The sequence below is a fragment of the Acanthisitta chloris genome, unplaced genomic scaffold (genome assembly GCF_000695815.1).
Source record: "Acanthisitta chloris isolate BGI_N310 unplaced genomic scaffold, ASM69581v1 scaffold7427, whole genome shotgun sequence".
NCBI lineage: Eukaryota > Metazoa > Chordata > Aves > Passeriformes > Acanthisittidae > Acanthisitta > Acanthisitta chloris.
Genome location: NW_008683126.1, coordinates 41870 through 68799, shown reverse-complemented (window position 1 = coordinate 68799; position 26930 = coordinate 41870). Strand labels below are relative to the sequence as shown.

Sequence of the window (26930 nt, the reverse complement as noted above, 5' to 3'; positions counted from 1 at the left end):
GGGAGGAAGAGGGAACTTGTATGCACAAGGTTGTGCTCCTTTGCTGCTGAAAAAGAAGAATAAACAAACCATCTCTTTGGATTTTTATGCTTTTCACTTTCTGCTCTGTTGCAGTGTCACACCAACAAATGCCATCTCTAAAAGGGAAAGCCATTAGGAAGAGGCCTTCTAATTAGTGCTTTCCCCTTTCCTTACAACTCCAGCTTTGTACAGCAGTCTCCTCACTCCGTGTTTAAAGCTGTATCTGCCTGTAACTCACCCACAACTCGGAGCACAGACCTCCCTCCGTGAAGCACATACACCGGCAGATAATCCAGATCAGTTTACCTCTGTGTACCTGGCAGCACGCTACTGTGCAGCAACCAAATATCAGAAGAGTTTGTGGTTAATTAGGATCAGATTAATCCCTGCTGACTGCCTGTCTCTGTGTAAAAAGGGCACTAGAGGTTAGAAAGTATTAAGTACCTTAAATGTCTACTTGCATAATGTAAAAACCTACTGAAGATCCAGACTTTGTGCTTGAAAGTGTTATTTACCCCTAGAGGCATTTAAACGTGCTTCTTATCCTATCAGAGCAAGAAAAAATCCATTAAAATATTTCCAGGAGAAAATGTAATAAATATTTGACCATGGAAAATAATAAACCTGCAGCACAATGCAGACAAGACATCTACAAAGAATGCCTTAGAGATTCTGAATGTTATTTCCAACTTCTAAGAATTTAGTTCAGCATATGAAATGTAATTTTTATAGTGGCAATAAAGCTTTTTCTGTGACACAATTGTACATAGATTTCAATGTTATTAGTTCCTATTTATCATAAAAATATAACATCTAATAATAAGATCATTACATAGCTTCATAGATACACCCAATCTGTGGCACTCCCCATGGAGCCCAGGGGACTTCACAGAAAAAACACATTTCCTTGTTCTTACATGGTAAAATTGCTTAATGCATTTGTGACATTAGAATGTAATTACATTTTGTTGAGATGCTTAGATATCCCTAAGCATGCACATGGTTATTGGACATGTCAAAATATGGATAACTTTTGTGCTTTTCTCTTAATTTTAAACGTAACAATACTTTCAAATAAGGAAGGATGCTGAGGTTGACTAAAAAATCTGAGCAGCTAGTAGAAAGATTTTTAGAGGTAAGGCACACTATTAAATGACCTGCTGGTCTGTGAGAAAGTGTCAACTTTACACACACCTTCACATCCACTGATAGACCATTGGGCTTTTTTTCTTTCTTACTTTTTGTTACTGGCACATTTATTTAAGTATTAGGGACATTTATATAATAACAGGATATTAGCTTCTTTTGAGGTCATCTGTTCTTGTGACTTATTCCCCATTTACAGTCATAAGCTTCTCATTGTGACATCACCTTGGCGGCCACAGCAGTACCTGTGATGTCACCAAGAGGGGATTATAACCTGAAGTGGGAAGTAAGCTGCAGAGCAGATCAGCTCCTAAAGAATAAAGGTTTTGTTTTGCCCTGGTAGCAGAGGCAGGTGGGAACTCACCCTTCCTCCCCTGTCATGGTGGAGCAGGACCATTTAGATTGGACTGGCCAGCAGGCCCAGAGATCAGTCAGATCTTCCTCAGTTGAGTCCAGTTCATTTTCCAACCTGATCTCCAGGCTGAAGGGAGGGTATCTGTGAAATGACAGGCCAGATACAAAACCTGTGATTCAGTACTAAAGCCAGTTTGGCAATGTGGGTTCAGGCCTTGGGAGAGGTAAAACCACAACTAATATACTGGCCTGTGCAGAGATGCTCTGTAAATAATGTTCTTCCATGTTATTCACTCTCTAAGTGCCCATTTGGTCTCAACTATCTTGCCTACTCAACCAAATCCCTCTTTCTGAAAACCAAACTTCTCAGGGAAGTCAGCTCTGCAACTTCATAAACATCTTCATGTTTTCATCTTCTGTTTGGTTCTCTGTCATGTCAGGCAGATCAGCAGCAGAAATTGCAGTTGGCAGCATGCTCATATGAGGACCTCTTCCTGTGTCATTTACTTGGCATCATTCGTTTGGCACTGTAAGAGACTGTGATAGTCAGTTAGATAAGCATTTGGGGGTATCAGCTTTTAACTTACTTTATATTCCATGTCAACATCAAATGCATTTAACTTGTCACTTCATGTATTCATCTGGGAGGAAAATATGCTGCCACAGTGCTGCTCCTCACTCCTGCTTTTGGCTCACTGGCATGTTTTGTCTGAGTGTGAATTTCCATCGGGCCCCATGCAGGGTACTGACTCTCCCAGAAGCATTTTTAATCTGCAGATACCAAAAGGGTGACATCTGGGGGCAGAGGTGGCATTTCACAGAGTGGCAAGTCAACTCTGAATGTGCTGATGCAGCACCTCTGAGCTACTGCAGGCAGTTAAGCAGCTGATCTGTGACAGCAGCCCTCACAGGTCAGCTGTGTGACAAGAAAGGCTCTTATCATACACCCAGACTCCACAGGGAAGAGGTCTTAGTGCTAAATCTTCATACAATACTGCAGGAAATATATGCACAGCCGAGGTTATCTCTTTGTAGCTCATGCATTGTTTTCCCTGGAGTTCCTTAGCCATCTTCCCCTATTGGCATGCATAGGAGAACTACTTGCATTACAGTAAGGATGTGCAAAACCTTTAGTCTCTCCTCAATCAGCTTTTCTTCCTTTTTTTTTAAAATTAAATAAGTTTCATCAACGTAAAAAAACAGAAGTGCCCTTATTCTTGTGGTTTCTCAGCCCGTTTGAATTTTGTCTATTGAAAAACTGAGAACAAGAGTGGTCACTGTCAGAAAACTGACCTGATTTAGGCTTTTCCTCAGGGGCCTACACGTCTGTGTGTGGAAACGTCACTTCACCAGTGTTATGATACTAACCTCATTCAGCAGCAAAGAGGAACTCCTGTTTGCTTTGCTTTGCTTCCCACCAGAGAAAATCACCATTCTTTCCACCACGGAAGACACTAGAAACACCTCTTGCAACTTGAAAATGGGGTGGAGTCCAGCACTGGTTTCTCACACCACTTACTAACTCACTACCTAAGTTTTTGGTCGCTGCCATTACAAGTCTTCAAAACTGCCCCTTGGTGAAGTTCAGGTCTCATTTATTCCAGGGCTCATCCCAAAAGCCCCCATGGCAAACCCTGGCCCAAGCCTGGATCCCACACAGTCCTCCAACACCAAACCATCAATCCTTGCACCCCCAAGCATGCCCATGTGTCCTTGGGCATCTCACAGGGTAAGAAACACTGATTCCCAGGGTGACACTGTAAAGCCACTGCTCCATTATTCCACTTGCAGTATTACAGATGCAGGAAAATGAAGCCATAAAGAAGATATTCATATTTTAGAGCCACAGGGGATGAAGAGGACTGAGAACCAATTGCTGCACTGTTTGATCACAGCCAGCCTGTGCCACTGCTCCTCTGCCTGTGGCCATGGGCAGAGAGACTACCTCCAGCTGTGGAGCTGCCAAAAAGCCTTTACTGCTGCTAACAGTAAAGGCTGCTGCTTCTTTCCACCTGGAACTGCACACAAGGGTGTGAGGGAAGCATTCTGGGGGCTCCTTCAGCATGGAGCTCCATTGTGGGATTCTGTACTCTACGACCCACCCAGCAGGTCCCAACAGGCACTGGCACCAAGCCCATCTGCTCAAATCACAGCACCTTGCTGAGCAGGCAGACTTTTTCCCTGAAGATGACCCTCTACAGTGGTCACCCTTTGAAGAGCCAGATTTTGTCCTCATAGTCCGGTGGGAGGCAGAGGCAGTGGTGGGTTTTATATGGCACATGGACAGCAGTAAGAAAATTCACTTGAACTTGTTCAGTTGGGTGTTTTGTGGCTCCATAGCCAATTGCTTCCCTGCAGAATAAGCTCTGTATGAAATGATGATGTAAATTTTTCTTATTCTGAGATTCAGCAGAGCAAATCTGCTGGCATCTTGCAGTGCAGGCTCTCTCCTGGAGGAGACAGGTAAGCAGGAAGGAAGCTGGTTTGGTATCAATTTAATTTCCCCAGGGTTATTCTATATGTTAAAGAGAGCAGGCACATAAAAACCAGATGCAGATAGAAGGTTGAATTCTGTTCTCATTTATGACAGGGCAAATGTACAGTAATTCTGCTGAAAACAGGGTTGTGCTAAAGCAGAAGGAAGATCATGGGAGACTGACCTGACACAGAAAAGCAAGTTCATTTTCTGACCTGATCTCTGAGCTCTCTGAAGAGGAAAACCTGCTTCCCACCTAGTTCTCTCACCTTTTTCTCTTCCAGCCTTTCCCTGAGCCAAATTCTGCTCTAGATCACTGTATAACGCCCATGCAGCAGAAGCCCAAACTGGCCAGATCCCAAAAGCAGAACTGCTGCCGCTTTGCTCTTGGTAGCCACACCAGACTAAGGCTTGGTTTTCTTAGAACACAGATTAATAAATCAGAGAAAACTCCAGTCTCCTGGGAGAAACAACTGATTGGGGAGAAAGGCTGACAGAGCAATCTCTCTGCCCATAGTGCCCATGCAGTGTACACCTTTCCCTCTGGTTTCTCATTTCAGTCCTGTGACTTCTACCTACTTCCAGGGCTGAACAAGTTCCTCACCTTCCTCTACAATGCCATCGCCACAAAGGCTCAACCCTGAGTCTGTTGCCACAGTCAGGGAGCATCCTGTCCTCCAGAGGAGTCTCCCAGCCCATACTCCCTCAGCAGTTTCTGATTTGCACCAGGAATGAAGATGATGTCCATGGTTTGCATTCACACTCCTATACTGATAGCAGAATCTGGCCCATGAAGACCTTGAAGATGAAGTTCTGGAGAACAGCTGACTGTTTCTCTTTGCCTCATCTTTCCCTTCTACTTCTGCATATTTTCCACACCAGACATTGCAAAGACATTTACAATGTCAGTGCTGAGTAGGTGGGGGGTGCTTCAGCTGTCTGTCCCCTTGCCCACCACAGTGGTCACACAAGAGGACATTGAGGGCCCATGCAGTAACAGCACTGGCAGACTGCACATGCAGGCAAGATCTAATCCATCAGTGGAACCAGACATCATCTGTGGCTTCTCTCCAGTGCTTTCCACCAGTTTTACTCCCTTTTTGAGGTGGGGGTGTTCACACATCAGGAAGCTCTTTGCTGCTTTCTTTCTCAGTGGTGCTTTTCTCTGCTCAGAGAGGTTGGGCTCCCTCTGAAGCTTTCAGAGCTGCTCCTGTAGATGCTCAGAGGAGCTTCACAGAGACACAGCACTCTGCTCCAGGCTCCTACCCACATACCCCTGTGCTGTGTTTTCTCCAGATATCCTCAGTTTGTGCTTTTCCTCACTTCCCTCACAGGCAGTCTAAGTTATCTCAATGTGAAGAAGCATTTCTCAAAATACAGCAGCTACCTCTGCCCCTTTCTGACTTTGAAGAGTTGTCTGTCTTGGGGACCAATTAACTGCATGCCCTTTTAAATGCATTTGCAGCATCTTACAAATATTGCCAGAAAGTTTATCAGTACTTTCCTCAGTACCTTGTGATGTGTAGCCAGATTTAGACTCAAAGAAGGATGTGATGCCTAAACTAGGACACAGGCAGATATGAAGGCTCCAAAGAAAAAAAAGTCCTTAAGAAAGAGACATAAACTCCCTTTCTCCACAGCCACCCAACCCTAACATTTCACTAGATCCGGGACACCTCTATTTCTGTAATTGGCCAATTTGACTTGCAGCTCTCCTTGCACTACCCTCACTTGGACAGCTCAGTTCCTTGCTCCCTGGACTCAATTGGCAACCTGAGTTTTCAGACTCACACTCTCATGGCACCAATTTCTCCTTTGATACCCAGTTCTCAACTTCGGATCCCAGTTTTGAGAAGAGAAACTTAAAACTTAGGCTGTTAAAATGAACACAGGTGAGAATTTTGATTCTGACCTTGAGTACAATAAATGTTCATAACCTTTTCCCAGTATTTTATCTCTTATTTTTTAGCCACAGCTAGTTTCACTGACTCTTACTTCTTTCTTACTCCACTGCCTTCTTCTTCATCATTCACTAATGGATTTGTTTTCTATTCATTATATGTAAAGCATATACCAGAATTAATTCATCTCTTGACAGCTTCGGGGCCTTCAAGACACCACTTGGTGGCCTCTGTTTCATTCCCTCTGAATATATCTCCAGTCCAGTGGACACTGTTAACAATAACTTCAGCAGGGAGGTCCTCATTCAGCCAAAACCTTAAGCCCAAATATAATTTTCAGCATGAGAATACTGCCATCAAAATGTGTGGCCAAAGATACATCCCTGCCTGTTGTACTAGACTGTGACTAAGTTTTTTTTTTGAATGTGGTCTAAAGCCCAGGATGCTGCAACAGACCCCAGCATAAGCACCTATTCTGACATCTCCAAATAGCAGAGAGAGAGGAACAGCACAAGTACAGAAGAAGGGAAGCCCATTTAGGCCCTAATTCCATTGTGTGTCTGTCCCTTCCTTGTTAAGGATGAAATAGTAGCACCTAAACTATTGCCTGATTGCAATGACCTTTTACCCCATGTCTTCTTTCCCATTTGCAACAGGAATGTATGTTGTGAAACAGCTAAGTGTATATATATTGTGTAACTCTGTGAAGATCAATAAGCTGCAGTCATACATTAATTTTCAAGTCCAAATCTTGCTTGCCTTAAGTGGCATTGTGAAGCTGTGGGGCTGAATCTATGAATATGATGGGAAGGACTTGATGCCATCACATGAAGAAAGCCACAAACAGCTGCAACTGCTTTTAAAGCAGTGACAACCACAGCTCTTCTGCTTCTGGTCCATTCAAAGCAACCCCTTCCTCATTCAGTCTCCTTCAAGTGCAACACTTTGCTGTTTCTTTCCTTCTGGAAACTAAAGAGTGAAAGAAAATCTTGCTATTTGGGATGGAATTAAGGAAAAAAAAGGGGAAATAAAGACATTTTAATTGCATGGGATTTCTGAATAAGATTTCAAAGTGGGGGTAAAAAAATAGCTGTGTGCCTGGTACACAGAGAGCCCTTTCTCTTCCCCTTTGTGGCAGAGGAATCAATGGAATTCATATAAAAGAAGGAGGGGGGTGGGAAGAGAGATAGGAGATGCCTTGCTCGGTACCAGCAGGTCACAAGTCTCATGAGGCTCAAGCAGGGCTTGCAAGGAAGTTGCTGACTCTATCTCCATGTGTACCTTTTTGTTCCTTGCCTTGGATTTGCTGGTCAGTGGCATGCTGCTTTGCCTGGCTCTCCATAGAGCTTGTAGCCTACAGGAATTTGGACAGAGTGGTACAGACATCGCCGACAGAGACTCTGATCACTGACTATCCCTTTAAATGCAGTCTCATGACTTAGTCTTTACTCCACTACCTATTAAAGAAGGAGACAAGACGTTCATAGACAGCTTCCATTCAGACACCCAGAAGGATACAGAAAGGCAAGACAATTTAACAGAGCTAACTGTGAGTAAATACGAAGCATTAGAGGTGCTCTCTGGAGCAAAGGGCATGGAGAAAGATTTGTAGGAAATCCTGAGGTGAAAGAAGGTGCAGCAATTTTTAAAATATATTTGCATACAATCTTCAAAAGGTGAAATTCTGTAAGGAAAGATATTCTGTCATTTTAGCATAGTTCCTTTAAATATGAATATAATATAACATAGATGAATGCTCTATTTCCCACAAAAATCCAAAGCAGTGATTTTGTGCTGCAAGCACTGGAGCCTTTTGCAATTACTACCTTTTTTTTTCACTTTAATAAATTTCATAGAAGAAATATCTGGGGGTGGGGGGAAAATTTGAAGCCAGCCTTTTGCATACTTGGATCTAAAGCCCAGTCTGGAGCCTCCAGTTAGATTTCTGCACCTCAAAAGGGGTGGCCTTCCTTCTGGGAGTGCTAGTTGTGACCCCCTTTCTGCTGGGGACAGAATGGAGCTGTGGGGGCTCAGCAGCATGGAGACTGCACTAAGGTGTCCCACCATGAGTGCAGGTAGCTAACTTTTTAACCAAAGGGCTCTGTGTCTCCACACTGTAATGGCCAACCATCCCATATGCTATAGCATTCTGGAAAACTCGATTCTTTTTAGTCCACAGAGTCATCATCAGCTTGTCAGCTAAGTTTTTTGTTTGTCTGTTTTATAATGACAATAGCTACTGAGTAGATCTGCACAAGTATTTGAACAGTGATCATTACTATTGCAAGTGGTATCTACACTGATGGAAAGAGAAAGTTCCTCTGTCAACTCAGCCTATTCCTCTCCTGTGTTATTAACTGCAGGTATGATTAGCTGGTGGAGAGTGTTCCCAACTCGCCTTCATGTTGCCCATTTTCTTCTCTGCATTTATCCTGTCTGCTTGTTGCTTAACCAAAGGAAACTGCATCTCCTATGATGAGCTGAAAGAGCTGAAGACGGAATTTGCCATCAATCTCTACCGGCATGTATCTGAAGCAGAGAACAGAACCAATCTGGTAGTCTCTCCAGCAAGTGTGGCTATTTCTTTGGAGCTGCTGCAGTTTGGAGCTCAAGGAGATACCTTAACAGAGCTGCAGGATGTCCTAGGATACAACATTCATGGTAATGTACTGCTTAAAAAATACTTATTGCCTTATATTTTGTAATAAATTCACAGCTTTACTAAGGTGACAGGAATCGCACACTTCATATTAAATTTCTATTTTCTGTCTCACTGCAAGATGTACTTTAGGAGTGTTTTCTTCATATTTGATAACCAGCTATCAGCTGGACAAAGAAAACTTGAGGGGGTAGTTGATAGCATGTTATTATTCCTCTTTTATTCTGAATCAGTGCTTACTGTCTTATGGTACCAAAGTATAGCTACATCTAGAAAAGCCATAAAATAATTGCTCCTGGTTTCCCAGAGGTTCATCATGTCCATTGTATCCTGGCCTCCCCTATGTGCTCTGCAAAGGATTGCCAGGCAGAGGCCAGTCATTTTCTCTCCTATCCCATTAGCAAATTTTGTGAAACCTATAAAAACTGAATTCTCTTTAAGACTTTTTTAATGTTATTACAACTGACCAAAAAGATGAAAAATTATCAGAAGGAGACTGGCAGACAGACATATACATTGACAGATGGATGGTGCAATTGCATCTTTCCTTGAAAGCAGGCTGAAACAAAACTCACTGGCAATTTGGAAGGGATATGGGAAAGACAGATGTCTTTAAATCCAGCATTAAGACAGCTGAATTTAAGGATGCTGTTTTCATTTTAGCTCTGGATTATCCTACCATCTCACATCACAAGTCAAAAACTATTTTGCATTATGGGCAGAATGTTTATGAAAAGCAGATGACTGCCTCATCTGCAAAATTTGCAGCGTACATACAAGACGTGTAGAGATGACACCACTATTTCTCAGCATAAAATTTACTTTCAGAGTATGAAGACTAAAGATAAAACCAACAGAAATTTCATCATCCTGTGCTGTAACCTTCCTTGGTCACCATCACCATTCTGTACAGCATTGAGACTCAAAACCAACACAGCAGTAAGAGATAACTCTAGCTAATATATACAGATACAGCTGCATGTACTGACACGGGGACAGTGCATCTATACTATAAGCAGCTGATATAATGAAGTCTTGCCTGTAAGACTCCTATTTCTATAAATTCAGTTCCTAAACAACATTAATTCATACAAGGATTATACCTTGCTTGACACTTCTGGTCACTGGGGGCTCAGCTATTAAGAAAGAACCTCAAAGAACAGCATTTCACAGTGAGATTCCAGTGTAGATCTCCACATAAAATGTACAAAGAGAAGTGCAGAGGTTGTTAATGACTTGCTACCTCTTTTATGCTGCCTTCTTCTCATGTGGCACATCATAGCAAGCAGACATTATATTTCCATTTTAGCTGTCTGTGGCACAAGCCACATGAGCTTCAGCTTTCAGTAATATTAATACATGAATGTGAAAATAAAGTAGGATGGGATCTATTGCTATTGGTTATCAGAGCAAGTTACCAGTAATGTGGAAGTGCCTCAAATGGTCTAAATCAAATACATAAATCAATTACTTAGATGAAAAATCCCAAATCATATGTGCATGTATATGTGACAAAATTCCTTTCTTTCTTACATGTTTGCATTAATGTTTCTGTTGCTCTGCCCTAAACAATAATGAAGGATCCAGTTAAATTCTTAGCAGGCTGAAAACAACGAAAACATTGATAATTCATTCACTGTTCATGGAGAATCTGCTCTTACATGCACTTGCAATCTTTCAATGTTTGGAAGAATTGTTCACCTTTATTCTAGTACTAAGTAACAATGTATAAAGGGATGTACCTCTAGATAGCACAGACAAAATGACATGCTTTAAAATGCTTTTTCCTTGCTGTTTTATTTTATCATCAGTGGAGTATTTTAAAGCAATTTTGAGCTGTTCTCCAAGAAAGAATTCAGGACTTCGTTTAGCTAAGCACTTTGGTGAAGTTACAAGCTTGGGATACCACTCGTCACATTCACATCTGCTTCAAATTTACCGTCTTTGGTTTCTCACATCTTTCAGAGAGCTCACCAAATGCTCCCATACTAAAGTGAAACACACAAGAAAAGCACTTTGCAATTCAGACTGTGTGAGTTTTCTAGACATCTGTTCAAGGATTTCAATATTTTATCTCTTAGAGAGTAATAGGTCTAAATTTTAATACCAAACTTCCCATAGGTGATTAGCTTCCCTGCAGGTTATTAAAGCAGCACTATTAGGTCAGAGAACACACTTTGCATTCCCAGGTGGCAGAAATCAGTAGATGTGAAACTCTCCTTTTACCCCATGAAGAATATGAACCGATGCTGTAAAAGTCTCCAGTCTGGCAGCTGGAGACTCATGGCTTCAGGATCCTGCAAGGATCTTGAAGACTTGATCAGCCTGGGATAGGTCCGTCCAGGCAGGATTGAATTCCCTGGTTAGGCACCCCAAACCACCTGTATCTCAGGTGGCAGTCCTGCCTGGCTTCCCTCCAGCTCTGCTTACACCCACAGGTGACTGGACAAACCGTGTGATTACTCCTCAGGCCTCTCTTCAGTCAAAACAAAGATTTACAATCAACACATATTGGTGAGCTTAGCCATGACCCTGGGGATCCAGAAACTTATGATCTACCCAGGGCACTCCAGGCTTCAAGCCAAGACAGAGGGGCACCTCAGCTAAGTACAGAACCAAAGGACACAATACTGATCCCCCTTGGAGATGGTGGTCAGCAATTCATATACGACAGTGAGTTACTGGGGTTTCACACAGAAATTGGGGCACTAGGTGAGGAAATCAGAACAGTCCTGGTGGTTCTGCAGAGCCAAGAGGTACTGATGTCTTGCTGAAGAAAAGCAGTGCTCCAGACATTTCCCAGTTCTCATGGAAAACTTAGTTATAGAAGGAGAATCTGCTGAAAATGTCTTAAAGGTCAATAGCAATCTCAACAAGACTTTTATTATCTGGATGTAGGCAAGTCTCCTTCAAAACACAACAAGAGATATTGGGAAAGAGCTGAACTGTGAACACAGGAAGGTTGAGGAAATTTTACACAGAACCCATAAACATCCTTCAGATAGTGTGCAAGTCCCAGGCTTCAGGTCACCTTAGCATGAATCATCCCATCACAAATCATTGCAGTGAGCAAAGTAGTGGCTGTAAAATCACCCTTCAATGGAGTCTGTGGGAACTTTGTGATTTTAAAAATACAAGATTCTCTATGTTTGCAGGACTTATGTTCCTTCTGGGCCCACACCCCAACCCTGCTTCCATCACAGAAGCCACCGCTGTTGAACTACTATGAGCTTCCCAGAAACAGGAGACCAGGCCACTGTTCAACTATTTTCATTAGTACACAGTAAACTAGAGAATACATTATGGAATTTTGGAATGACACCGATAGTATTTAAAAGGATCCTGGAAAATCAGAGAAACTTGTGAAGTGTGTCGGACAAAATTCAGTAAGAACAAGTGCAACATTCTACATTTAGAAGGACTAATCAAACATTTAAACTGGGGAACTGTGAATCAAAGAATATAGTGTCTTTAGGAAAGAATCTGAGGGATCTTAGGAATTAAAAGAAATTATTATTGAATGGAAAAGACAATTGCACTTCAAAAAAAAGCAGATACTGTTGTGAGTTGTATAAATAGAAGAGTTGCTTGTAACACACATGAATCAGCCTATCAGCTCTGTTTAGCATTGCCAGGGCTCATCAGCAATACTGGGCCAGTTTGGGGCACCATCCTTCAAGAAACAAAATAACATGTAAAGGCTAAGGGTGGCAGAGACAGACCTGGGGCCATCAGGGAGATATCTTTCCTGGGATGGGTGGATAATGGCAGAAGGAGAAGAGCAGTACTGTGGCATCAGCAGCTTGGTCAGACACGGCCAGAGATACTAGATCTCACTAACGGGAACTCAGAGAGTACCCAAGAAAAAAATGTACCTTATGAGCTGATAAGAACTGTGTTTGCATAGAGGTGTAAGCCTGATACGAAGTCAGTCACTTGACATATCTGCACTACAGTGATTTCTACAGCAACATGGAGTGCTTTCCTATGTCCAGTGCATCCCTGTCCTTGACAGTAGTGCTTGACAGTAATACTCCATAAAGTTAAGGGTGCTTCAGTTGCTGTAGTGCTTTAACTATCAGAGGACACCAGTGTCAGCACTGAAGTTGAGAGCTGCTGGGGCAATCTCTGTTATCCTTATCCTCAACATGATTGCAGCTTCTCCCTCTCTCTTGCCTGGCAGATCAAAGTGTGCAGGATTTCTTGCACACGGTGTATGAAGGAGTGACTGATCCCAGCCAAGGCACAGTGGTTCAACTGGCGTGTTCCTTCTTTGTGGACACTGACGTGCAGCTCTTGCCCCAGTTTGCTGCACGTGCTGCACACTGGGCAAACAGCAGCCTGCAGCAAGCCAACTTCACTGACCTCAACAGAACCACAGCCCAAATACAGGAATGGATCACCAGTAACACTGCAGGTAATGTAGCAACCCACAAGAATGGTTACATATGAATAAAATGTAAAATGAGAGTAATGAGAGAAATTGCATTTAACCAAGTATAAAGTTTTTGTCACACTCTGGATATAACCTTCAGTTGATTAGTTACTGAAGTCACATAAAGCAGCCTGTAATCATGACTCCATTCCATGAGGGATTTCTGGTGTTAATGACAAACCACTCTGAGATACATCTGGGCTCATTTAGGCTGGAAAACCAGTTAGGGACAGGGGATGTGGCTGATCACTGGGCTGCTGTCACATGCACTGTTCAGCAAGTAGCACAGTCCTGGCACAACTTTGACCAGCTTGAGCTCAGTCCTGGGGCAAGACTGGACCAATAGGCAACCCCAGTGAGGTCCAGGTACAGGTGAGGAGGGGAAGGTACAGGGTTAACAGTGCCTTGTGAGTTGTGCCTCTTGCCCTTAGGGGTGGAGAGTGGTCCCAACTTGCTTTATTTAGTCACACAGACCGGGCCTTCAGGCCTAGGCAAGTGGGACAGCATGTTCCCCCCTCCCTGTCTCTTTCCCAAGCAGATGGGGACATGCCACTGGAGAGTGCTGGGTCATCACTCAGCCAGGCAGCCTTGGTGAGCACCATGTACTTCAGAAGCGTGTGGCAAAAGAAGTTTTCCTTTATGGATACCCAGATGTTGCCATTTACCACATCAGAGGGCTCAACTGTGAAAGTGCCCACAATGCATCACACAGCTGAAGTTAACTATGGTAACTATCCTTGATCACTAATTTATCTATTGTACAACATCAAACAGAATTATTTAATTTCCACAGATATCACACTAAGTTATTTTCCCAGCTTGGAGAAGTCTCAGAAGGAATCCATCAAATGAAGAGACCACCCAGGTGACCAAATTGACTCCTTATAATGCCAGACAATCATGAAACAGATCCTGGCTTCGAAATGGTTCCTAAAATATCTGCACTGTCCATGTTCCATCCTTCATAGAGCAACACCACCCAGCACTCCATAAGAAACTTGTCAGCTGTAGAAAACAACTGAAAGGCACCAAGATAGTGTGCCAGGAGAAAGGAACATGAGGCACCGAGGCTACCACAGTATGCAAAGTCCTTTACAATAGCATGGAGCTCATTAGATAAAACTGCCTAGGAAGGAAGGACAGTAGGAAGTACATCTGGCCCCATGACGGAGGGGCAGGTAAGACTAAAACTATATCAAGCTCCTAGCAATTTGATTTGTGGGGTGGGTAGGAAATTTCCTGGCCCCTCAGCCTAATCACTGTCTCTTGAGTGCATGAGCATCAGAAAGAGGATGGTGTAACCAGGAGCACCAGCAGTGCACACCTGTCCCTCCTGTCTCTGGTCACAGCCTGTGTCCAAGGCTTTAGGGTAAAACTGCAGAACTTCAGGGACAAATTCTGCAAGAAAAAGGAGAGAAATTTTTATGCCACTTATACCAAATCAGTGGATGATCTCAGCATAGGCTTAAAACAGTATAAATATAGGTCAGACTTTTATTTGTATAACACATGAATACAGTGTAGGCTCCTTTCAAAGGCTTGGTGTGTGTGGGTTGCTGACAGAAGGACTCATGCTGCAGGCTTAATTTTCTACCACCAGGAATTATGCCAGTTAGCTATATAATCTCTTTCAAAATATAAAAAGCTCCTTTCCCTTCTACCATAAATTTCAGAACTGCACTTGGGCAAAAACCTTCCTAATTCCAAGTTTAAATTTTTTCAAGACCAATTTATATCTTAAGATCATGGCAGTTTTATCCTATAAGTTAAATTGCTTCTCTTCAGCTTTGATATTTACTCCCAAAGTATTTGCGAGTCACCAAGCTGCCTCTCAATTTCCTGTTAGCTAAGCTGAAGATGTCAGGCTCTTCTAAACTATTCAAAAAGCAGATGCTCCAATTCTCTACTAGTCCTTTTCTGCACTTTTCCAATTTAGATTAATCTTTCTTGAAAATAAATGACCATGAATGTACACAACACTTTTAATGAGGCTACATACATATGCGATAAAATCCTTTTAGTATTTCTATGTCTTGCTAAAAATACCTTGCACAGTGTACTGCAAAACCAGCTCGGGCTGGTTACTCTGGTTGGCCCCACCTGGGCCTTTTTCCTTTCTGCATTTTTTTTCCAGTTGATGAGTCTTATGTAAATCAAGGGGATGGAAATCTCCATGGGCATATACCTATTTTTGGTGGTTTTGAAACATTATTTGATTTCCATCACTCCAGTCATCATGGCAACCTCACTGTTTGTCTTTGATGAAAGTGTTGACAATACTTTGAAAAGCCACAGGTGATAATTTTCAACTTGGTAGCCTCTCTTTTACCTTTGCTCATTGTGGTTTCCCCTTCATGTGACTGCTTGCTGCCTTTTATTTCTTATTCTAATCACCATCACTTCTACCTGTAAATAGTGCCACAGTGAAACTATGTTTAATGTTCTGCTTAAAATCAGATGGCTGGATCTAGGCCTCTTTATCAAATTAGTTACCCAGTCAAAAAAGTCTATAGCTTTGTTTGCTAGACTACTTGATAGTGCAATTTATGTCACTTTCTATTTCCCTCTGTGACTTTATTATTCTCAACATGTCTTGAACCTTCTCAAAGAAAGACCTAAAATTTCCCAGATTATTTTATTTTTCTTTATAAACATACTCCTGCTTTCCAGACCCAGGAAACAAATGAATCTACAGTCTATGAAAAATCTTTGCTGACTCATTTGCAATTCCATATGCAAGTACTTCTCGTATTCTGGGGTAGTGATCATCCAGGCCCCAGGTTATTTGTCTCTCTGCCAAGTAATGTAAACCTTGTTTCCATCTCTGGTGGTATAATTCCTCCTGCTCTTCCCATATTTCCGTTAAGAACATCACCATTATCTTCTGCTATATCATCACATTATTTCTTTCCCACCAGTTACAGCAAGTAATTTGGATAAATCTAAGAAACCAACTTCATTCAGTGTTCAGCAATACTATTCTTTCTTCCTTTTCGTCTTGCTTATATGGCTAAAACATTTTCCTTTGCTGTGCAACAGTCACAGCAAGCAGGCAGATGGCAGTTTGCTATTTCAGAGCTTTTTAGCTCTGAACCATAATTCACCTAGCCAAGAAATCATTTCTTCTGCTCTTTGCAAGTTTGTCCTTACTGCAATGTCTTTGTGGTGTTTCTTCTTCCAGCACATCCACAGTGTGCCCACCATGCTTCTTGCCCCTGCTGGGACTGCTAGCTCCTGAATGCCTTCACTCACACCTCTCACTTGGACCATTCCCATCCTCTTTACATTTGAATCTTCTGAGAGTTAAATGACTTTATTGAGGAGTGCAGTTTCCCTTTCCAGAACTCCACACCTCATCATCCTTGTTGTTGAGCAATGTGAACTACTACAGCAGCATGTGATTTTTCAGCCCTTGATAATACCAACTCACGGAAGGGCTTTGCTACTCACAACAGTCTCACCCTTCATTCCATTACGAACTATTCAGGTAAATGATCAGGGTTTTTTAGGACTAAAATACAGCTGTTAGCTCAGGAATGGACCTTTCTCTGAACTTTCTCTTTTAGTAGAGTGAGATAAAGAAATGAGAGGGGGCTGCCAGTGCTTATACAAGTGGAGATCTCAGGTAAAGCCAGTGACTAGGAATTCAGCAGCCGAGCTGCATTGTCTGACCATGTATTTGCTCCAGAGTCCTTGCAAACTTGATGTGAAACTGTTAGTTGTGTTTGTCTGACCACTTGCCTAAATGCAAGAACTCCATCCTATTATCCTTAAGTAAGTAGCCAAAGCACTAAATATTTGCACAGAAAAGGAAAGTTCGACAAAATACTGGGATTACCTTTCATCCAGCCTGAAATGTGTGAGCTCTCTGCAGCTAGAGAGACTTTTGAGTAAAGCCAAAAGAAAAGGGATCATTTAAAATTTGCTGATTGTCAGATTTGATTGGGCCAATTCAGTCTTTGTCACTAAAAATGCTAGAAACAAATCAGTTTGAAATTAATGCAAAAGACTAGCTCAGTACAACAAAGCAGAGGCCTGAGAAAACTTTCCTTCATTATTAAATGATAGCAGTTGTCTCCCACCAGGATCCAAAACACAGCGCAAGAAAGATTAGCTTTGTGGCCTCTATCAATTGCAGCATTTACAAAACTGTTTATCCTTTTAACACTGCCACGCACAACAAACCAGCCTGGGGACAAGTAACACTGCTCTAAGAAAATGTCAACATTACTGCTTACACACACCTCTTAAACGCTGCAGCTATTTTACATATTCATTTTTCCAAGCAATTTGTTAACTACATTTGAATTCTAGCATAGCATATATATAACCCTTATGGGATGCTCAAAATCAGTTCAAGCAAGGAACACTAAATGTTCTGGCTCAATAATATAAAGTCTTTGATTTTCTTTCTAATCAACACATAAGGACTGTATAACCTTTGTTATGCCCACAAATTACATCACTCATGTCCAGTGCACTACAAATGTAAATCTTCCTTGCTTGCCCCTTATAAACCAGAATGTCTTTTCCCAGCAAATGATCCACATGCTGGGAGTTGGTTTTAACTGAGCAATTCTCTCTCCACGTTTCAAGGCAGGAGGGCTCATTTAAGAGCCTAAAAATTAATCTAGAATAATCAACATTTAATGAATCCTATTTAGTCCCTATCTGCAAAACTAACAAACCCTGTACACTAAATATTTGAGACATCCCAGAGCTATGTATTGATTGCCAAATATTTATGTATTATGAACATGAGCTACCTATAGTTTATTATTTACAATCCCTGACTCAATAAGTGTGAGTATCTATCCTTAAAGATACAACTGCTACTGCTGGGTGAAGGAGCAGATTCAGAAGTTTGGATGAGCTGCCGCAAAGGCAGCAAGATGTTTGCTTGTGACTTGTATTTAACACGTATTTAACTCCTGGCTGGCTAGCTATTGCTGAGCATTCCTGAAATGCTATTTATTGGATTCTCAGATAGTTCTACTGTGTTACAGAGTCCATCAGAAATGCCTGGGATAATTGCTCTTTGAATTATGGAATTAAAATGGTACTTTTAACTAGTTGTTACAAATTGTTGTGTAACTAAATGCAAGTTTGGAAGCCCCCAAGCTTTTACTTTTGAGGCTAGTTTTTGTAACCTTCATCTGATTTTGATAGGTCTTTGTACCTAGGTTTTCAAAAATTATAAATTTGGTGCTTAAATAAACATAAACTAGCTATTGTTTAATACAACGATTTGTTTCCTGAAATAAAGTTAAAATTGATTTTTAAAGGTAATAAAGATGGAACCATGAGGAAAAGCAGATATCAATCAACTAACCAGGACACTGTTTTTGTAATGTCTACCAGTAGTGAAACTTTAGTGGAAAGTATAAAATTGTAAGTTTATTGAAAGAATATATATTGCAAGGAAGAGTCATCACAGCTACTGTCATTGCCTTAGTAATGTTTTTTAACCTCTGAGCAAGGAGGACAGCTACTATATGAGAAAGTAATAAAATACCCATGCTCAGCTGAGATGATGCTTCAGGTGCCATTACTGGCATTAGTACTTTTCTGCCAAGATATACACCTCACTCACACAATCAGTTCTGTTCAGATGAGAGACTGTAGTGGGTTGATAGCAACCTGAGCTGGCTCAAAAGCCCAAGTGCTACAAACAACTCCTTATATCCTACCACTGCTGCTCTAAACTGTTTGCTGACCCCAACTAGGGTTGTAGGTTTGGGTCTTTTTCCCACTTCAATAATGAAGTAACATCTATATTTGCTCATCCACAGGTCAGTTCCAGACTGCAGCTCTAGAGGCTTTCAGCGTGGTCGAGTTACCCTACCTGGGGGAGAAACTCAGCATGTTCCTAGTGCTTCCCAGCCACAAAAGAACACCTTTGCCCCAAATTGAGTCTCACCTTTCTGCCAAAACCATAACCCTCTGGGCCAACAGCTTAAAGAGAACAAAGATGGACATTTTTCTACCTAGGTAAGCAATGTTAGCATGATGGCTTTCACTGCTTCAGTTGTCAAAATTCCATGTGATAGCACTGACATGAGCAATGTCTGAGCAAAATCAAATTACATGCTTTCAATTTCATTATTCATCACATGATCATAGAAGCTCTAACCCTTCCTTAAGCCATGAGAAGGTGGGCTGGGAATGACAAGACTTTTCTGTTTGAAAAAACCCTAAGTGTTTCAGTTCATCCTACAGCTTTACTTAAAATTTGTTTGGGTCTTAATCCTTTAAGGATCTAAAAGACAGAAATGTTGCTGGTCCCTTCCCACAGTTCATTTTTCCTCTTTGCTTAAGGAAGAGGAAAAACATAACCTTTGAAAAACATATGATAGCTTGTTTTTACAACTTATCAGAGTACTACAAAAGCACTGTACAAAGAACTTGAGCCCCCCCAGCAGTCATACCCCTCTTTCCATGCACAAATTCATCCATGTTCCACTTTAGTCATTCGCTGTTGTTAGCAAACACACATATTGTGGAGATATTTTCTGTCATCTATTCCAATGAAATTGCATAGCAGGAGGAGCCAGGTGCAGGAGGCCTTTTGTGGCTGTACCTACTGTATGGATCAGCATGGAAGTACTTCATTACACATCTCCTACGAAGTATTCATCACATTAGTGAAGCATTGAAAAACAGTTTGTACATTAATATTCTTTTTCTATAAGCTAATCTTTGGCAAACATTTCAAAGGGCCATTTGCTGTAGCCAAAAAATTATTAGAAAGAGAACACTTGGAGAAATGCAGAGTTCATGTGTCAAGAAGACTGAGAGGCAATCTGATTGCAACAGATGGTGGCAAGGGATTCCTTCTGTTAATGTCTTCAGGTGAAGATGAGTTGCTTGTCTGCAAAGCACACTGAATCAGGCAGAATGCACTGGGCTGATACAGGAATAAATGGATGGGATGCAAAGGCTTGAAATAAATTACATCTGCTACACCTTTTAACTCTACGAAACTACAAATCCTGCATTTAAATGAAATCTATCATGCTTATTTCAGGTTCAGTATTCAAAGTCTTTTTGACCTAAAGACAGTTTTTTCCACCTTGGGAATTAGAGATGCATTTGATCCTATCGCTGCTAATTTCAAAGGCATTTCAGGTAAGAAGCTTGACTGAATACAAAATGATCCCTGACCCAATAGTTGTAGACTACATTTGAATGATTTGGTAGACCTGGGTCTTCTGATTGATTGTATTCTGCAAAACTCTACACCACAGTTCACACTCAACTGTTCTACTTTATCACTGGCAGTTTTATTTTGAGCTGTTTTGTAGGAAAGAGGAATCTGACAAGGGCAGGGTTGGTTTCGGTCTTAAGCTTACTTTTGTCTTCTGATTTCTATCAGATTAAAAGCTATCAAGAGAGCATAGGCCTGGAAAATGGTTATTTATTCATAAATGTAGGATGCTTTAGGAAAACTTACATTCCTATCTGTGATTTTAAGTAGTCCTTTAACAGTCAGGGATGCTGGCCCAACAAGTATATATTCTAGCTCCTGACACTGCAAACAGTACTGGTATATGCCCAGCCCATGTTGTCTTGCTAATCCAGTGACCAGTGGACTAAGCTATACTTGCCCTTTCCTAAAATACTGGTGTTATGATTAAACTCTTAGTTTTGAGAGCCTGAAATTCTTCTGCTCGTTGGAAAATTTTTACCCTTATTTAATACTAAATATAAAACGAATCCAAATTATCTATTTTCTTTTGACTACTTCCAGCAACAGAAAGTATTTCAACCTAGTAATTTCTGCTCATTAAAGATTCAGAGTGGTAGCTGCCCAGAGAGATGCAGAGAGCTCATGCGATTCTTGTGCATACGAGTGAATAAATGAAATTCCTCCAATTCAGACTAACCTGCTTTTACAGCAAAGTTGCTTTCCTGGGATGAACCTCAGAAGACACTTGACTCATGGAGGCTTTTTTATGCCACTTTTAAAGCTGTACATAGCATTGTTCTATTGCAGTGCATATCTCAGACTGTAAGGACATGCACATAAAAAAAAGTGAGCAGTACCAAATTATTTTAGTTAAAGCCTACTGCCTTGTTTATTGCAAACAAATGTCAATATACCTACAAAATACACAAGAATGCATTTTAAAAAGTTAATATCTATTTAAGTAAGATAAATACCTTGAGGAAAATCAGTCCATAGACAATATGATTTAGCAGCTTCTTTCCTATGTATGCAAGTCAGTGGCTTTTGTCATACAGGACAAGGCTTTTGGAAGTATTTGACCCTGCCTGTGGCAGAGTTATGAGTTAAAGGATAGGTTGAGACCCTTCTCAGTTCTACTCTTACTCTACTCAGTTATGTGCCAGAAGAGGAAGGTTATAGGTGGTCTAAGAGTTATGTAAGGCAGAGTTTATAAGGAAAGTTTATCTTTTACTTAACCAATAAAGTTGAAAAAAGAATAGGTACCTTTTCATTTCCTCCTCCATATGAGGCAGAAGCCAAAAGCTTCAGAATATTTGCTCAGATCACATTTAGCAAAATGTGTTACTTCATTTCAGACCTGGAATAGCTTCTTTGTACCTGAAATCTTCTATTTTTTTCTTCAAAAATGTGTAAGATTTATCTAATTTTAAAAATTCTGCCTCTCCTAGATTTATTGTGCTTGCTTCCATCCTAGACTTTTGCCTGGACAAAATTTAGACAGAAATAGACAAAACGCTCTTTTAGTACTACCTTGTTTCAACCTACATGTTGGACTTTATCCTTGGATTCAGACAAGAAAGAAAAAGTTCCTCCATGTTTCCTGCTTTCTGCCCTCTGCAGTCAGCTGGAAAGACACAGACTTGTAACCCTCTCCTCAGTATCTTTCTGATAATAATTATTTTCCAAGCTCCAATTGATGTCACAGTCCCATCATTTCTTCCTGAAGAGTGTTTTTTTCTGCCATTTCCCTTCCATGGGTTCCTCAGTTCTTCCATTGTCCTCACTGTGTTAACTAGTGTCAACTCTCACCGTGTGACCTTGCCTGCCTTCACCACAAACTGGAGACCTCTCAAACAAGTAACTCTCACTCAGCATTCAGTCCACTGTTGTCCATAGTGGGAAAACAGAAAAGATGGTTGAAATACATAACAGTTATTTGATTCTTAGATTCTGTAAAAAAAAAAAAAAAAAAGGGCAAAGGCATTCTGATTTTTTTAAGGTGTTCACAATGAAATTCAGAAAATAACTTCATTTCTGGGGCTTTTTACAGAGCAAGATAGTCTTTACATTTCAGAAGCTATTCACAAAGCAGAGATTGAAATAACAGAAGATGGTACAAAGGCATCAGGAGCAACAGGTAAATCAAATACACAGACATAACTCCTTACTTCTGGAGCTTATCACTAGGAAACCAACTACTAGTCTTTTATATAAAATAAATGAAAAAAACCTATCATGTTAACATTTAAATGTATACCTAACCTAAGTACTAACTTTATACTTAACACACCTCCATTTTACATTTGTAATTGTTCATAAGAGCTCTAACTTTTGACCTCAGACTAACATGTAAAGGCTCAAATGAAAAGCAACTTTATCAGCCCAGTTTGAGAAAATAAACTTTTCCCCTGTTGGTTAAATCTGTTTGCTAAGATCAGAAAAAGAACTAGTGACAAAAGGTTAGCTACATTTTACCTATAGTTCTTGAACTGTTAAAGGGTTTGAAGAGGATCTCTTTGATAGCATGAAAGGTAAAAATGGGAAAGTTTTATACAGACAGGCCTGATTCTTACATACGTTGAAGTGTGACCTTCACGTGCAGTAGCTTCTGCTAACAGATCATTTCCATGTGAGCAGCTGGGGCTGAGTGAGTGGGGAAATACAGAGTGAAATATCAGCTATGCACTGCAGAGTCAGTAAATGACCTTCATTGCCTGAATTACATCTCAACAGAAATCCTTCATACAGTAAGGGAAGCGAAACTACTGAGCTGTGCCTTTTTTTTTTCCTCTGTTGGTCACATGAGCCTTATCAAAGGCCTCTGGCTCTTTGGTTTCCCTTTTGAAAGCCTCAGATGATCTGGATATGCTCCAAGTGAGCATGAAAGGCAAGGGCAGCCCTAGACCCCTGCCACTCACTTCCTTCTCGTGAGAGGCTGAACCTGTCCAGAAGCTGTTCAAATATCAGCACAGCAGCTGTGTGATGGTCAGCCACATCTCACTTTCTGCTTTCCTGGCCTGAGCCAACTGTAGATGTACTCTCCATGCACATTGCAAATGCTGGTGGTCTTTCACTGTGCATCAGGCCAAGATCTGGGTCGGTCCCAATTCACCTTTCTTTCAGGAAGGAATTCAAGAGGCATGTAGAGAGAGCACAGGAGTGCATCTCACTGTGGTGCCCAAGCAGTTGCACATCTCCTCACTCAAACATCCCACAGTCACAATGCCAAAAGGAACATGAGCACACCCCAGTTGCCATTTTTAGTATTCCTCTACCAACAGCTTTGAGTAAGACACATGCTGTACATATGTGGGTGTAAAGTGAACATTTGACATAACTAAGATAACCTTTCTGCAGAGCTGTATAGTTTCAAATGTTCTAATTTTCATCTTTATTGGGGTAGTAATATTTTTAATAATTTTTTCTGGTAATCCCCATACAAAATAAAAGCTTTTAGGTAGTTTCAGTTACATACCAAAGACTAAGGGTAATAGAACCTTATCCCATTGAAACCAATGCCAAAACCTCCCTTAACTCCAGTCATATCAAGCTAAGAAGCTGATTTTAAAGAGTATAATTATGTTTATTGTTTGCTTCAAAAGTTCTGGATCTAGTCACATGGTGATTTGAAAACTAAACTAGGCACTTTTTTTAGGAGCACTAAAGTAGTGCCTCTCAAACTAGTTTTACTGTGTCTTATTTGAATTTTCAAATTAATTCCATTGTTTTAACTGCTCAAAAAGTAATCCAAATCTGGAGGTTTCAGTATTGGGGTTTTTAAACAATGCATTCTTAATACTATATGGCTAGAAAGAAGAATTTATTTAAACCAGATATATTTTAATAATAGCTGAGCCATCATGACTCTTAAGGACTTTATTTAACCTAATAATTAACCCACAACCAGAGGGGAAAGGCAAATCATAAATTGAGATTGAGGATACTTAGGTTTTGTTGAGAGCTCTGACAAGAGAAATTCCAGCATAACAAAGATACATCTCTGTTGTTTGTCTCCTAATTAGAAAAGGGACTATGTTTGTGCCCTGCTTGTCTTTTTCACCAGAACAGCACAGCTAGGAATTGGCTAACAGGTTAGGAAATAGCATGGCATGACTTGAGCAGTTAGGGCTGTGACAACAACAGAAGTTACATTACCTTTGAAATCCAAAGCCAGACAGACTCACTTCAGCATCAAAATATGCACGAATCACCTGCATGTAGTCTAAGGTACTAAACATCAGTGCTTGAGGGCACCATGCAGAAGACTGAAAGAAAATGGATACATTTTACTCATGTTTTCTTTGTTGCATTACAGCAATGGTGTTACTAAAAAGATCTCGAACACCTATTTTCAAAGCAGACAGACCTTTCACATTCTTCCTGAGAGAAGCCAATACAGGTATGCATGCTCTGCCTTTCAGTAGCAGAGTCCTTCACAAATGGCACTGAAATAAGTTCAACTTCTTTGTAAATAGCGTGCCATTCGAGTCCAGGAAATTTCAACCACCATGAAAACAGTGGGGTTTGAGTCTTTAAAGCTTAAAGAATACAGTTTAATTTCCTTAAAAGGAATGAATGATAGTCATGGAAGTCAGGGCAGCCAGATTAGCCTCTTCTTTGGACATGCAGTATGTGCTCAAAAAGATTTTTACCACAGTTACAGGCACTAGAAAGATCTTGCATTAAACACCCCAGCATTAGGAACTGATCTCCACAGGGCAATTCACATTACAAACGGGCTGCATCAGCTGGATTAACATCTGAAGTAGTTAAAATAGAAATCTTTTCCTACAAATGAAATTTATTAATGGCTATACTGATGGCACACAGCAAATAGACTTCTGCCAAAAAAAATGCATCTTTTGAAACTGGTAACTTTTTCTTGACCTACCCCAGACCACCCCCCACAAAACCTCCAAACCAACAAACCAAACAAAAAAACCCACCTCCAAACATAAAAAGCCCCCCCCCCCCAAATAATAGTGCAGAGCATATCTTAGAGTGAAACATAACAGTGCTCCTTTAGCTTCAGTATCAGGTTATTTGTCTCATTTCAGATGTCCAATCACGTAAGTTACTCCCAAATCTCTGCCAAAAGAAAACACCATATAGGGTCTTCGGCAATAATAAAAAATAGCATTATGCACTATCTAGCAGGTATTCGCTCCTTTGAAGCATTAGGCCATCTCCAACAACTCTTGCCATTCTTAGCAGTGCAGTGAATTTGCACTTTTAGTATTTTCCTAAAAACCTTTCAAACCACCAAGTTTCTCTCATAACTGGGGTCACATCCATTTAGATTTCCAGGAAACCTATAGGGTTCAGTAAAACATTGGGGCCTATCAAGAAGACCAGACAGAATAATTTTCCTCATCTGCTTCCATGCAACACACATTGTTCCCTTAGTGAATAGCTGTGTATGTAACATCCAGCTTCAAAAACCTGTATCTTGCATTTTCACCACAATGTAAGCACCTAAAGAGAAAAACACTACTACCTTGGTGGGGGGTTGTTTTAAATATGCTTTGGCAAGCATTACCAGGCACTGAATAAAAGGATTTTTACTTGGCAAATGCAGAATCTTAAAATAAATAGGCATTCATAGGCTGATCTATGTAGCCTGAGCCACAGACTCTTCAGGATTAAGAATAAACTGATTTTGGGGAATAAAATGACTCAGTTTGCAGTATATATACATAAATTATATAAAGAGGAAGGAAATCAGATTTTGAACCAGGATTTTTATGTGAAGCATAAAATGCATACCTTCCAATCAACTTGGAATCAGAAATACATTTCTGTAACTTAAGCTTTTTAGTGCAAAAAGTGAAAACATTGTCATTTTGTTTGCTAAGATTTAGTGACTGAAGATTTTCAGGTATGAAAAGGGGAAAAGGGTAAACAAGATCTACTATTACTATACTTTATTAACCTAGAGTTATTTAAAACTTAGTATAGCCATAAAGTTCACAATGAATCCTTATGGAGACCAAAAGTCTTCATTGCATCAATCTTCTAGTAATAGCAGAAATATATATTCCAAGACCTAAATCAGCACAGTTCTGCCCAAAATAACTGAAACAGTTTAGAGTTTCTTAATCTGAATTTCAGGTTTGAACACAATCCCTTTGGACAGGCAAGGTAACAGCAATACAAACAACTGACCGCAAAATCCAATGAACCTGAGACAGTGATTTCGTTCAAGGAGTTGTAATAATCTCCTCTGTAACTAAAATATCAACACAAAGCAATGAATTCAGGCTCTGTTTTGCTCAGTTCAAAAGTGATTCTTAAGCCAATGCTTTGGGTAAGTTTCAGATTTTAGCAAATTTCTGGTTTGGGTTACCAGCTCTTTGGAAAGGTCTTTTTGTATTTTTTTGAACAAAAAAGTTCGAATCATTCTAAGACAAGCATGCAGTTGCAGTCAGTTTTTCCATGAATGATTCTATGGTCTGCCAATGCCATGCTTAACTTATGTATTTGAACTGCACTACACTTTCAAAATGTGGACCAAAATTGAAATTATGTTAATATTGCTTTCATTTACAGGTTCAGTACTCCTGATAGGAAGAATTACAAATCCTTCATAAGCACTAGACAGATACCCTGTCTTCTGTTCCCCCTATGGTGAGCTTTCCTCCAGTGAAACTAAACACAATATTATATGTATTTATTAAAATGCTGTTTTAAGAAACATCACTTTTGCAAGTGTAAGAGTGAGAAGGACTTCCACTACATTATTACATTGT

General features: G+C 40.5%; 1 protein-coding gene across 1 annotated transcript; it reads left to right on the top strand.

Annotated features, from left to right (window-relative positions):
- Nucleotides 1-8300: 8300 nt before the first annotated feature.
- On the top strand, nucleotides 8301-26345 carry SERPINE3 (serpin peptidase inhibitor, clade E (nexin, plasminogen activator inhibitor type 1), member 3). Its single transcript, XM_009078793.1, has 8 exons — nucleotides 8301-8559; nucleotides 12741-12974; nucleotides 13531-13719; nucleotides 18785-18983; nucleotides 20020-20120; nucleotides 22232-22318; nucleotides 24497-24580; nucleotides 26293-26345. Exons 1-8 carry the CDS (start codon nucleotides 8301-8303, stop codon nucleotides 26343-26345), a joined length of 1206 nt encoding a protein of 401 aa, XP_009077041.1.
- Nucleotides 26346-26930: the final 585 nt, after the last annotated feature.

Bases quoted from the DNA above. Each gene is read 5' to 3' on its own strand.
- SERPINE3 (XM_009078793.1), top strand. From the start codon at position 8,301: ATGTTGCCCATTTTCTTCTCTGCATTTATCCTGTCTGCTTGTTGCTTA. The intron at 13,720-18,784 runs GTAACTATCCTT...GCTCATCCACAG, and splicing joins CACAGCTGAAGTTAACTATG to GTCAGTTCCAGACTGCAGCT. The intron at 22,319-24,496 runs GTAAATCAAATA...GTTGCATTACAG, and splicing joins AAAGGCATCAGGAGCAACAG to CAATGGTGTTACTAAAAAGA.